The sequence below is a fragment of the Xenopus laevis genome, chromosome 4L (assembly GCF_017654675.1).
Source record: "Xenopus laevis strain J_2021 chromosome 4L, Xenopus_laevis_v10.1, whole genome shotgun sequence".
NCBI lineage: Eukaryota > Metazoa > Chordata > Amphibia > Anura > Pipidae > Xenopus > Xenopus laevis.
Genome location: NC_054377.1, coordinates 59,810,168 through 59,824,530, shown reverse-complemented (window position 1 = coordinate 59,824,530; position 14,363 = coordinate 59,810,168). Strand labels below are relative to the sequence as shown.

Below are 14,363 nucleotides of genomic sequence, written 5' to 3'. Positions count from 1 at the left end.
AACCGACAATTGTGGGAAAGCCTTGCGACTCAGTAGTTTGGAGCAGAAAGGCATGGGTACCCATTTTAGATTCGGTAGAATGTGTACTTTCCAAAACTATATGGGTTTTGGGGGGCAAACATATATTTCTGTGTTTTTACCCCGCAAAAATGCAGTCAATGTGTTGATTTTTCATTAGCTGAAGTTACCCACAGAACTGTTTGTATGCGCTAACTTCATTTTGGGGCCTCTAAATGCCAGATACTTTGGTAAACTTATGAACAATGGCCACCAAAATGTTCAGAGGAACCCTGGCAATCATATTTAGGGTGCTTTTTCTTAGTACGTAATGATACATGGGTGATATGGTGCTGGGAAGTTGAAGCTTTGAGGCAATTTTCAGATATTTCACCAAAACCGACAACTTTGGGAAAGCCTTGCGACTCAGTAGTTTGGAGCAGAAAGGCATGGGGACCCATTTTAGATTCGGTAGAATGTGTACTTTCCAAAAATATATGGGTTTTGGGGGTAAACATATATTTCTGTGTTTTTACCCCACAAAAATGCAGTCAATGTGTTGATTTTTCATTAGCTGAAGTTACCCACGGGACTGTTTGTATGCGCTAACTTCATTTTGGGGCCTCTAAATGCCAGATACTTTGGTAAACCTATGAACAATGGCCACCAAACTGTTTGGAGGAACCCTGGCAATCATATTTAGGGTGCTTTTTCTTGGTGCGTAACGATACATGGGTGATATGGTGCTGAGAAGTTGAAGCTTTGAGGCAATTTTCAGATATTTCACCAAAACCGACAATTGTGGGAAAGCCTTGCGACTCAGTAGTTTGGAGCAGAAGGGCATGGGTACCCATTTTAGATTCGGTAGAATGTGTACTTTCCAAAAATATATGGGCTTTGGGGGTAAACATATATTTCTGTGTTTTTACCCCACAAAAATGCAGTCAATGTGTTGATTTTTCATTAGCTGAAGTTACCCACGGGACTGTTTGTATGCGCTAACTTCATTTTGGGGCCTCTAAATGCCAGATACTTTGGTAAACCTATGAACAATGGCCACCAAACTGTTTGGAGGAACCCTGGCAATCATATTTAGGGTGCTTTTTCTTGGTGCGTAACGATACATGGGTGATATGGTGCTGAGAAGTTGAAGCTTTGAGGCAATTTTCAGATATTTCACCAAAACCGACAACTTTGGGAAAGCCTTGCGACTCAGTAGTTTGGAGCAGAAAGGCATGGGGACCCATTTTAGATTCGGTAGAATGTGTACTTTCCAAAAATATATGGGTTTTGGGGGTAAACATATATTTCTGTGTTTTTACCCCACAAAAATGCAGTCAATGTGTTGATTTTTCATTAGCTGAAGTTACCCACGGGACTGTTTGTATGCGCTAACTTCATTTTGGGGCCTCTAAATGCCAGATACTTTGGTAAACCTATGAACAATGGCCACCAAACTGTTTGGAGGAACCCTGGCAATCATATTTAGGGTGCTTTTTCTTGGTGTGTAACGATACATGGGTGATATGGTGCTGAGAAGTTGAAGGTTTGAGGCAATTTTCACATATTTCACCAAAACTGACAATTGTGGGAAAGCCTTGCGACTCAGTAGTTTGGAGCAGAAAGGCATGGGTACCCATTTTAGATTCAGTAGAATGTGTACTTTCCAAAAATATATGGGTTTTGGGGGTAAACATATATTTCTGTGTTTTTACCCCACAAAAATGCAGTCAATGTGTTTGATTTTTCATTAGCTGAAGTTACCCACGGGACTGTTTGTATGCGCTAACTTCATTTTGGGGCCTCTAAATGCCAGATACTTTGGTAAACCTATGAACAATGGCCACCAAAATGTTCAGAGGAACCCTGGCAATCATATTTAGGGTGCTTTTTCTTAGTACATAATGATACATGGGTGATATGGTGCTGGGAAGTTGAAGGTTTGAGGCAATTTTCACATATTTCACCAAAACCGACAATTTTGGGAAAGCCTTGCGACTCAGTAGTTTGGAGCAGAAAGGCATGGGTACCCATTTTAGATTCTGTAGAATGTGTACTTTCCAAAAATATATGGGTTTGGGGGGTAAACATATATTTCTGTGTTTTTACCCCACAAAAAATGCAGTCAATGTGTTGATTTCTCAGTAGCTGAAGTAAAGTCCTGATCAATTTGGATGTGCTAACTTCATATTGGTGTCTCTAAATGCCAGATACTTTGGTAAACCTATGCATAATGGGTATCAAACTGTTCAGTGGACCCCTGGCAATCATATTTCAGGTGCTTTTTCTTGGTACCTAATATAGTTTGGGATATGCGGAGCAGCAAAATAAAACCTTTGCAATGATTTTTCAGAATTTTGAATTTTTTTTTGAAAAACCGCTATGTTCAGACAAGCTTTTATGTTTGGTAGTTGGGATTAGAGAGACATAGTTACCCATTTTGTAATCGGCAGAATGTGTACTTTTCAAAAATGTATGGTTTTCTGGGGTAAACCTACGGTTTCAGGAGTTTTTGCCTTGGAATCTAAAGCATGCCGTTTTCTGCCTTAGTGCTTTCAAAATTCGGCAATATACTGCCGGGAGTTTTTGAGGTACAGAAGTCCTAAATCTCCCTAAAACTATACATATCTGGTATTGGCACGTTCGAGAGACATAAGGCTTTCCAAATCAGTTGGATTTTCATCCGTAAAATGAAATATTTTTCTGGTATAAATTGATATACGATGAAAAATGATAATTTTTCATTTTTTTTTGGTATTTAGCACTATAAATTTTTTTGCACAGGTGGAAATACATGAAAACTCAGGCAGATTTAGAAAGCTCGGTTTCTACCGAAAAAAACAATGTATAGTTTTCCTAGGTAAACTATAGGTTTCCCCTCAGAAAATGCCCCTAAAGTGAGAGAGCACAAAATGTTTCAAAAACGGCTGGCATTTCGCGTAACCAAAATGTGAAATTCTGCTGGCACTTAAAGGGTTAAGATAAGATAAGATTGCTTTATTTGTCAATACAGACCATATAAACAGTATCGAAATTAGGTTTCACTCAGCATTTGAGGATATATGTTAGGTAAGGTGACAGGTGCAGGGAACAGTTAGTTTTTCAATATTATCATGTTAAGGGTTCTGATTGCTTGTGGGAAGAAGCTTTTGCAGTGTCTAGTATTTTTAGTTTGAATGCTGCGGAACCTTCTTCCAGATGGTAAGAGAGAGAACAGAGAATGAGATGGATGGGATATGTCTTTTGCTAAGCTATTTGCTCATCATATGAGGTGTTTCCTGTAGAGTTGGGAGATGTGTGGGAGAGGTTCTTCTATGATGCTTTCTGCAGTTTTCACAATTCGCTGCAGAGACTTTTGTTCTGCAACAGTGCAGTTTCCAAACCATAGCGTGATGTAGCTGCAGATGACACTCTCGATGGTGCCTCGATAGAATGTTGTGAGAATCAGTGGGGGAAGACTGGCTTTCTTTAGCTTCCGTAGAAAGTGGAGGCGTTGTTGAGCTTTCTTTGTGATAGAGTTTGTGTTAAGGGTCCAGGAGAGGTCATCTGCCATATGTACTCCTAGGAACTTCACACTGTTGACTATCTCAACTGGGGAGCCATCAATGAACAGTGGTAGGTGAGCAGCAGAGTTCATTCTAAAGTCAACAATCATTTCTTTAGTCTTTTCGACATTTAGAGTCAGGTTGTTGTTCTGGCACCAGTCTGCCAAATGTCTGACTTCTTCTCTATATGCAGACTAATCATTTTTCCGTCTTTTCAAGAAGAAACCTCTTTTGGTCCGTTAGTTAATATATTTATGGAATAGCCTTGTGTACTAATGAAGTTATACTGGACCCTGAGTTTAGGTACATTTAGGTAAAAGGAAACAGGGTTAACTTCCAGTGCACTCTTCCTATTGCTGGAATGCCAAAAATGCATCCAGTTACCAGTTGCTCTATAAAGCTTCTAGGACTGAAGCTGCTGCTATTAAGGAATGTCTAATTCCAGTCTATTTCAGGCATAATGTGATTATTTATGGTATATCATTTAAAAATTGAAGAAAAAGTACCCCACTAGCTTCAAAACTCGCTCAGCAGTCTCAAGTGATTTGAACCTTCCTAATTTAATTTAGTCACTAGTATGTGCAAGTTAGCTAATAACTTAAATATAGATACTAAAGTGCTTGTGCTATTGTTAAATCAATTAAAATTGATTATAAATTAATTAAATATTGGTAATACTATTCATTCAGTTCTATATACAGTTACAAAAAAACGTTGATATATATATCCTTAATTGTAACCAGTTCTATTTCACAACAGTGTATCTATTTTTGGGGGTTAGTAATCTCCCCCTTCCCAATCACTTTGAATTAAGGTGCAAGTGCTTAACAGTTAATGGATAATAATAATTTGATCCAGATTTAACCAAAATTCATAATATTGAAGGTGCTCATAAGTGCTTAAATAGATTAAGGTTAAAAAATTAATTAATTAGAGACCGCAATAAATAGGATAATTATTAAAAAACACACATTTGCTCAGGTTCTAACTTATTTCTGAACCTGAGCAAATGTGTGTTTTTTAATAATTATCCTATTTATTGCGGTCTCTAATTAATTAATTTTTTAACCTTAATCTATTTAAGCACTTATGAGCACCTTCAATATTATGAATTTTGGTTAAATCTGGATCAAATTATTATTATCCATTAACTGTTAAGCACTTGCACCTTAATTCAAAGTGATTGGGAAGGGGGAGATTACTAACCCCCAAAAATAGATACACTGTTGTGAAATAGAACTGGTTACAATTAAGGATATATATATCAACGTTTTTTTGTAACTGTATATAGAACTGAATGAATAGTATTACCAATATTTAATTAATTTATAATCAATTTTAATTGATTTAACAATAGCACAAGCACTTTAGTATCTATATTTAAGTTATTAGCTAACTTGCACATACTACTGACTAAATTAAATTAGGAAGGTTCAAATCACTTGAGACTGCTGAGCGAGTTTTGAAGCTAGTGGGGTACTTTTTCTTCAATTTTTAAATTATTTACTGGCACTGACTTAGGTCAGACCTCAGCTTCTACCGCAGGGTAATTATATTCAATAAGGGATCACTTTTTGTTCGATTGATTATTTATGGTATATCATCTAGCAATAATTATTGTTCTTAAAGTGAACTAGCTGTTTAACCAATACACTTACTTGGTTTATTACAGAATTTTGGGAGATGAATAATAAAAGAACTATAAAATAATTTTCTATTTTATTTTAGACTTTTCTTCGTGGGAGCCAGAGAAGGGCATCTTCCTTCCTTACTTGCAATGATCCACCCAAGGCTTCTTACTCCAATGCCGTCACTTATATTCACTGTGAGTCACTATGAGCAGCTGATACTGTAATATACATTGGGGCAGGCTATTTCTCCTCCACTTCTAAAAACACTTTTTTCACCTGTGGTTTATCTGGAACCATGCAGAAGTAGACAGGAGCTCCAAACTCCCTTGAAATGTTCCCATATTGCACAATGCTAAATATCCAAGTGTACAGGAAAGTAATGAGGCAATATAAAGGGATTTACAAATGCTAATGATATGTCAGTGGTGCTCAGACAATTAAGGGGTTATTTACTAAACCACGATTTTGTTCTGGTCGAGTTTTTTGGGCAAAACTTGATTTTTTTGTGGGGAAAAAACCTACATTTTTTTTACATTGATTACTACCCAAAGCTGCGAAAAGTCCAAATCCGAAAATCCACCATCTCAGACCTGTCATGTAGAAGTCAGTGGGAGATGTCCCTTAACAATTTGAAGATATCATGGTTTGCGCGGGGTCTTGTCCAATAATCCGAAAAATTCCGGGTTTTCGGGAGATAACCTGAAAAAAACAATCGTAAAATCTGAAAAAAATTAGTACGATTTAGGTTTCGTCTCGATTTTATAGAGTTTTTTCCCCAAAACGTGAAAATCGTAGATGTGAGTTTGATTGAGCTTGGTTTAATAAGAATATGAAATAAATTCTTGTTTTAGTAAATAACCCCCTTTGGGTTCCTTCAGGAAAAAAATCCTGCAGTGGTTCTAGTGATTAATTTACAAACTGTAGTTATCACAATATTTTGGGAAGTCTGTGGCATAGCACAGTACACAGTAACACACAGCAATCATGGGTTTCTATGTATCTCAGATTCCCTTTTGCCATTTCCTGATGGTGGCCCTGGTCTGTGGTGCGGAATAGCGTTAAGGACCACCTTTCAGAAAACATTTTCTATCAGCCTCTTTATTAACCATTTACTTCTCAAAGGGCAGCTTAAACAAAAGCAGGGAAGGGTTACTATTTGCAAACTATAGGCATCTTCAAAGAGCACCTATTGGGTGCTCCAGCTGTTGCTCATATGTTCTGTTATATGGCATTGTATCAAGCTTCTGGTCCATACTGACATAAAGGAGACACTGCTTTTTGACTTGCTGGCCCTTGGCTATACTGACATTGTACAGCCTTCTCCGCCTTTGCTCCAATCAGGAAGGATATTTGTTCCATTTAAAATGTTTAGTTTTTCTAGTTTCCTAGAGAACCTGGTGCGCTATGTATAGAAATATAAAGAATTCTGATGTGTATGTGTGTAGCAATTGTATTGATTTTTGATATCCAGATGTGTAGTTTACTCATCCATTCTCTGTTTCTACTCTTTTCCTCATTTGCCTTGCAGTGCGCCATGACGCTCCTCTATGCTTTCTCTGATGACATCTTCTCTGTAATCAACTTCTTCAGCTTCTTTAACTGGCTTTGCGTAGCCCTGGCTATCATTGGTATGATGTGGCTTCGTTACAAGAAACCAGAACTAGAGAGGCCTATCAAGGTAAGAATTTGAAAGCAAACAATCTGTGGCAGACATAATAGAAAAAGGCTTTGTGTCTCCTCTCAATACACAGTACAACACACAGTCCTATAATCATAAGGAATATATCATTGTTTCAACTGTGCCCCAGCAGTTGGACTTATAGCTTTTCTTCCTAAAGTGCATCAGCCACGGGTACTTTACATTGGATGTCACACAGTTAACATTTCCTGACTCCCTGTTAAATTTGGGCTGCCCTATTTTGCGCTTGTGCACTTATAGACTTGGTGCTGTGAGATTGGAAGGTGACGGCGTAGTGTTCAGCATAAAGTTTCACTCGGACCAGTATGTTTTTTGCCTGTTAACTTTTGTAACCTTTATTATCTGTTAAAGGGATTCTACGTTTCCCTTTTTTTCCAAGAGTTGCCAGTACAGATATGGGACCTCTTATCCAGAATGCTCGGAACCTGGGGGTTTCCAGATAACGGATCTTTCTGTAATTTGGATCTTCATACCTTAAAGCTCCCCATAGACGCGACGATTCTTCTTGCCGAACGACCGATTTTAGGGAAGCCCGACCAATTATCGTGTGGTTAGTGGTATTCGAACGATCGTACATCTTACGATTTTTCGGCCGACATCTGTCGGGAAATTGATCGGCCAGGTCAAAAAATCTTTGTCGGTCCCAGTGCAATCTCTCTATGTTTGCAGGGCCAAGCAGGCAGCTCCCCTTTGTTTTCCTGGTAAATTGGTCTTTTTAGTTGATGGTAAATTCGTACGATCATACGATCGTTCTGAGAAGATCGTGGTCTCACGATCAGGATCTGATCTTTTAAAAATCTCAACATCTATGGCCAGCTTAAGTCTACTAGAAAATCATGTAAACATTAAATAAACCCAGTAGGCTGGTTTTGCTTCCAATAAGGATTAATTATATCTTAGTTTGGATCAAGTACAAAGTACTGTTTTATTATTACAGAGAGAAAGGCAATCATTTTTAAACATTTTGATTATAACGGAGTCTATGGGAGCCATCCTTTACGTAATTTGGAACTTTCTGGATAATGGGTTTCCGGATAACAGATCCCATACCCAGGTATCCAGAATGCTCGGGACCTAGGGTTTTCCGGATAAGGGATCTTCATGCCTTAAGAAAATCATGTAAACATAAAATAAAACCCAATAAGCTGGTTTTGCTTATACTAAGGATTAATTATATCTTAGTTTGGATCAAGTACAAGGTACTGTTTTATTATTACAGAGAAAAAGGAATTCATTTTTAAACATTTGGATTATTTGGATAAAATGGAGTCTATGGAGATGGTCTTCCTGTATTCCGGAGATTTCTGGATAACGAGTTTCCGGATAACGGATCCCATACCTGTACTATAATTTAAACTACAATTTTTTGTAAAAAAAAGTTATTTTATTTGTCAACGTTCAGGGCCGGATTTCCGCCAAGGCCGCTCTGTGCTGTAGGGTCCTAGTGCCCGCCAACCGCGCCGCTGGTCCTTGTGCCCACAAACGCCATGCGCAACCCCCTGTCCCCCCTCAGATGCGTGTGTGCGCATACAGGCGTTTGGGCAGTATGCCGCCCCTACAGTCTTGCTGCCCCACAAATCCGGGCCTGTCAATGTTTATGTCTCTTTATGGAACCTTTCTCAAGACACACAAGACACAGAGTGTCTTGAGAAAGGTATCACGATAAGTGATGGGTGAATCTGACCCATTGTGCTTCGCGAAATGCATTGAAGTCTGTGGGTGACAACATTTTTTTCACCCATTGGAGTCTATGGGCATCATTTTTGCTGCAAAACTTGGCGAAAAATTCGGAGGTATTAAAATGAGTGAAATGAGTTTTATAGCCTTAGGTTCTTCTCAGTGAAGTTAGTTTTGCTCTTGGTATCATAAATAGTTTCTTTGATGTCCAGTAATAATATAGGTGGAGCGGAATTCTGTTGGTTTAGAAGCCTCAGTTTCCCAACTCCTTTTCCTTATTGCTTCATGGCTTATTGTTTCATGGCTTCCTCTTAAATTTTACCTACTGTGAGAATGTGTAGTTCACACGCAGCATGAAGTCCAAATGCCCGCAGAGAGGATATCCAGGAGACAAGTCAGAAGCAGGAATAGCGTCACTGGGTCTAGTTGGCATAGGAGGTTAGACCTAATATAAATAGTAACAATAATAAATAGTATTTGCTATCAGTTTTTTTACAGATCGTAAATCTTTTAAGCAGTATATCAAGGGTCATTTATGACTGCAAGTGCAGTGTGCAAAGTGCAATTTTGGATGCAAGTTGCTCTGATTTCTACCCATAATCTGGTGCAATTGAAGCCTCTTGATGCAATTGTGGATTATGGGAACCCTAGAGCTACTGACAGCAGAGCCAGGCTTTCCCAGCATTAATAGGGGCATGCTCACAATATACATGAGGAGGTGTAACTATACGGAGTGCAGCATTAGACACAAGTACCTATAATGAATAGCGTTGATCTGATTGCTTATACCACTTACGTAGGTCTTTAAGTTATGTGTATTTTTTATTTTACTTAAAGAAACAGTAACATCAAAAATCAAAAAATAAAACGGTTTTAAAGTAATAAAAATATAAATATAATGTGACTCTGCACTGGTCAAACTAGTGTGTTTGCTTCAGAAACACTGCTGTTTATATAAATAAGCTGCTGTGTAGCAATTGGGGCAGCCATTCAAAGGAGAAAAGGCTCAGGTTAAACAGCAGATAAACTCTGTAGAATATAATGGTGTTATCTGTTATCCACTATTTAACCTGTCTTTTTTTCCCCCATTACTACTCATATTTTCTTTACTTTAAAACACTTTCATTTTGCTACTAAAAAATGCCTTACCCTTTAAACAAAACAGGGATTGTTTGTCCATATATTGCAATATATTTAAGATGGCCAACTACGTCAAAGTCATCCCATATCTGGCCAGTCCTATGCTCAATTTTATCTGATTCATTAAGAATTCTGTTGCTTCATTATACATTTTACAAAGGGAATAAGTTTTACCTGCAACTTACTAGCTGCTTTCAAAGTAAAACTCCCAAACTTGCCTGCCCTTTTATTAGACACCAGTGGGATCACCTGACTATAGCTGGGAAGGGTGGGGGCTACAACATGGAGCTGGTTACATGTTACAATGTAAGATGTTACATTTTGGTGCCTACAAAGTCCCATAACTAAGTACCATTTAAATAGAATATATTATAAGGCATGCCAAGCAAACCTTTCTTTGTAGATGCACTGTCACACACCAAAGCTCTTCATGAGAATTACAGACAGTACTCTGAACACTTTCTAAATAATGCTGGTACTTGGATTCAACTATATTTCCAATTTTTCTTTTCTCCACTTAGGTTAACATTTTGCTGCCTATTTTTTTCATCCTGGCCTGCATCTTCCTCATCGTAGTGTCATTCTACATGACACCAGTTGAGTGTGGAATTGGATTTATCATTATTTTGACTGGTGTTCCTGTCTACTTCTTTGGAGTCTGGTGGCAGAATAAACCCGACTGGATCCTGCATGGCATCCGTAAGTATCAGATATACTATCTGTGGAGTATATTGTTTAGTTATCTCATTCAGTTGCATTTAGGATTATGATATAAAATAATGATCAGTGGTGTAACGAGATGCTACTGGGCCCCACAGCAAATTCTATTTAGGACCCCAAAATATTGATAAGTTGGTCTAGCCTGGCAAGATTCACTGGGTCCCTACACTCCTGGGCCCTCCTTCAAGGATCTGCTTCCTCTGTAGTTACACCCCTGATAATGATATTGTCTGAATTATGCAGCACATGATTATATTGTATATATAGAATTTCTGTCTTGCAGTTAGAGTATAACTGTTGCTTCTTTTTGTGTTTCCACATAGATTCTAGTACTGCGCTCCTTCAGAAGGTCATGGAGGCTGTCCCCCAGGAGTCCTAATTCCAATAAAGTTTTTGCTCTCTTTAAACGCACAGAAAAAAAACCTGTATTTTGCAAAGGATTTAATAAAGGTAGTAGTGAAATACTCCTTCCAACCACCATACTTATCTTGACCCCAACACCTATGGAGACAGATTCCTAATACCACCAGCCACAACAGGAGGATCTTGGTATGAAGACAAGATTTATTCCCTGGTAATGGGGAAATAATGGGTTATGGGTGCACTCTATGAGGTATATTCCACATCTACAAGAATTCTTCTGCAGCATCAAAGGAACCGCTGTTCAATAACACCACTGTATTAACTGTAAGATGCTCATTGATCTGCTAGCACTCTTATCTTTCTGAAATAGACTATGTATTAGAACTAGTAACGTTAGTATAATAGGCCAGAGGGCATAGCAGACAGATCAGAGTTTCCAAAGTTTTAAATTCTTCATCTCGACACCTAACAAAAAAAAAATCATTTTGAGACACTCCATAAAGGCACAAAGTTCATCTCTGTTAGAAGGATTCATTTGTACAAAGTCAATGTAAGGCCAATGGTATATTGACCAAAGTTCCTACTTCCCATTGTGCAGAGGATCCACTGAAGGACAAAGACAACAACCACATATTATGAGCATTGGAACGGCTGCTTTTTGGTATTTGTAGAACTGTACACTGAACAATATTTTAATTACTGTCTTATTCAAGGAATGCTAAACATGTATACGGTATGCTAACCATACTTTATTATGTTGCCTTAACTTGTCCCAAACATCCAACTCAGCTGCTATGGACATTTTCATTGTGGTCGCTAATGAAGAGAAGCATAATATAGAGCAAATACACTCTTATACCTTTCTGTTTGTCCTGCGCACAAATACTGGGCTCCCCACTCATGGCAACGCAACACCATCTGCAAAGCTTGGTCTCAGTTGTATCAAGGGACACTAGTGCATCCCCACTGAGCTGCTCAAGTTTTAATTCTATTGTCATTTGGATGCAGAGCCAACGTTAGATTTTTTTTTATACAAATAGGAAACAGAAGTAAAAATATATTTTGCAGTACATGTGTAGATTTTAATGCTCTTGCTGTTAGCTATTTTACTTACTAATTTAATTAATTTTATATCTCTGTGAGTAGTCAGTTTTCTTAATTTATTTCTCTGTATGTTGTTAGTTTTAAAAAAAACTTTAACATTTATGTTTTGAAATGCAGGGTCTGGTTCTTATAGTACTACAAGCAAGTTAAGGGAGTCCTTCTGGCAATGATATGTTAGCAAGTGTCATGAAACTCATCCAATGATAATTACACTAATAATCTGTATCATTTTAATGTGAGCATGCAGTATTAGATATGTTCTCTCATTGAGATTAAAGGAACAGTAACACCACATTTTTTTAATGCTTGATCCCCCCCAAACAGCTTTGATAATAGTTAAGGCTTACTTCCCCTTGGATTTTTTCAAATCTTCAGCTTGAATTTGATTTCAAAGTGCCCCATAGGACAAAGGTGACGGCAGCTTGAATTCCTTTGTACGCTGAACCGTAAGTTAGCTTCATACTTAAAGCATCTTAGCTTTTTTTTTTCAGCCTCTGCAGCTTAAATATATGCTCACATCACTACCCCCAAAGCTGTCCAAAGGAATAGAAACATACATTTAAGCTGCAGACACTGACAAAAGCTTAGATGCATTTAGCAGCTTTTAGGGCTGGAGGGGCGACAACCTCTGCTGCAGAAGAAAGACGAGGTTGCCTAAAACATTTTCTGAAGATATAGTCAGACCACCATAAATGTAGATATATTCAGAATGCTTTGAACCTTTGCCTTTCAGTTTTATAAAAGGTTTAATTCCGCTTATATATAGCATTTAGTGGTTTTGCATTTTTTTCCTTCATGTAAAATGGAATGTGCCATTGATTTGATTTAAAGATAACTAAATAGAAGATGTTGGCTTTATTTTTATCTCAGCTGTAGTTGCAAATTAAATGTCAAAAACTTATCACAAATCCATAAATCTAATATTTGAAAAAGGATCAAAAATTGTGATTGGATTCTTACTCATTAATGCAGATCTGTGAGGATTTCATGGTTCCATGCGATCCAGCTGCTAATGGCAGAAAGAGTGTCAGCATGTGAGCCAAACAGCGTTCCCATTTATCTCTGTGTTGTGCCATCCTATTTGCATGCAAATCAGTCTTCATCAACTGGGCAGATACAGATTTACATTGGGAATTTGTTTTTCAAAAACCAGAACGAGTGGCACTGAATGCAGTCACAACAGACAGTCATATCAATGTTTTGTCTGATTTTGTGTTTAACTAATTCACTAGAAAGTTAAAGTACCAGCATTCACAGAACAGGCAAAGAGCTGATTATAAATTGAATGGAGATGCTGTAATTTGTCTTAGGGAAGAAAGAATTTACCTGGAATAGGAAATAGTCCCCCATCTTAGCCTAAAGATATTTTACAAATGTTTCACATACAAATAGGAACCCAGCTTTAAGCATTTTTAACTGTTTGTATTGTGGGGCCACATCTTGTAATTTTTCAGATATACTGTGTAATTTTTTGAGATGTAAAACTTCCAACTGAATATTTAGATATGTAAATATATGTGATGTAAAATATTAACTTCAGAAATGACCTGTTGGATTTTGATGTTGTGTTTGCCACCAGCAACCAAGACGTATTAACATTTTTATCGAGACACTGAAATGGGACCTCTGCAGTATTCCGACTGTACATGTGGTGTTGTCTGATTTTTTATTTCTGTGTAATTCATTCTTTTTCCTAAATAAAGCTGCCCATGAAAATCAAATAAGGTTTGCAATGGTTTGTTTTCTAAAAAGAATTACAAGGAATGTAGTGGAACTTGGTGAACACAGAAACAGATTTTCTATTGGTGCTTTAAGAACTAAAGATTATTAAAAGTTAAATACATACAATTATATCTGCTAGATCTACAAGACATGAGATATAACTGGGTTGTGTAGAAGACAAAACGCAGGCGACAAGTCAGATAGAGACACAGGCATCAAGATTCTAATTGGAGTGAATGAAAAGTCGCAGGTAAAACTACATCCGTCGCGACACGACTGTCAGATGTGGACGCAGAAAGCAGTGTCTTAACCCAACAGTCGGATCGTGTAGTTGTTACCTCCGACTTTTCATTCAGTCCAATTATATCTTGAGGCGTGCGACAACATCCGACTTGTCGCGTGCATTTGTCACCGGGCGGCGATCCAACGAAAAACGCTTATGGAGTTCTACTCTAAGAGTGGTTTGATTGGAGTTCAAAATAAAGAACCCTTGTTAGCAAAGTCAAGTAATGATTTTATTGAAAATCCTGACTTAATGAGCATTGATCTAATTTCTCAAAAACGTGGTCTTCCATAATAAGCACAAACATCCTCTTAAAAAAGTGGCAGAAAAGTGGTTGGGTTATTTACAAAGAGCAATCACTCCTTCCCAACTTTCACATCCCATTAGTAATTATAACAAGTACTTGGTGTCTTAAAACTGAAGAGTACAACACTTGGTAAATTGGTCCACTTGGGCTATGGAAAATTGTATATGTAAAGGAC

The 14,363-nt window shown here is 37.7% G+C and overlaps 1 protein-coding gene across 1 annotated transcript in view; it reads left to right on the top strand.

Annotated features, from left to right (window-relative positions):
- The window catches only part of slc7a5.L (solute carrier family 7 member 5 L homeolog), a 35,861-nt gene extending 22,264 nt beyond the window's left edge, over positions 1-13,597 (top strand). Inside the window, 4 exon segments of the mRNA NM_001090065.1 lie at positions 5,271-5,367; positions 6,702-6,851; positions 10,211-10,388; positions 10,733-13,597. Of these exon segments, the coding sequence (NP_001083534.1) occupies positions 5,271-5,367; positions 6,702-6,851; positions 10,211-10,388; positions 10,733-10,788 (481 nt within the window). The 3' untranslated portion in view covers positions 10,789-13,597.
- Positions 13,598-14,363: the final 766 nt, after the last annotated feature.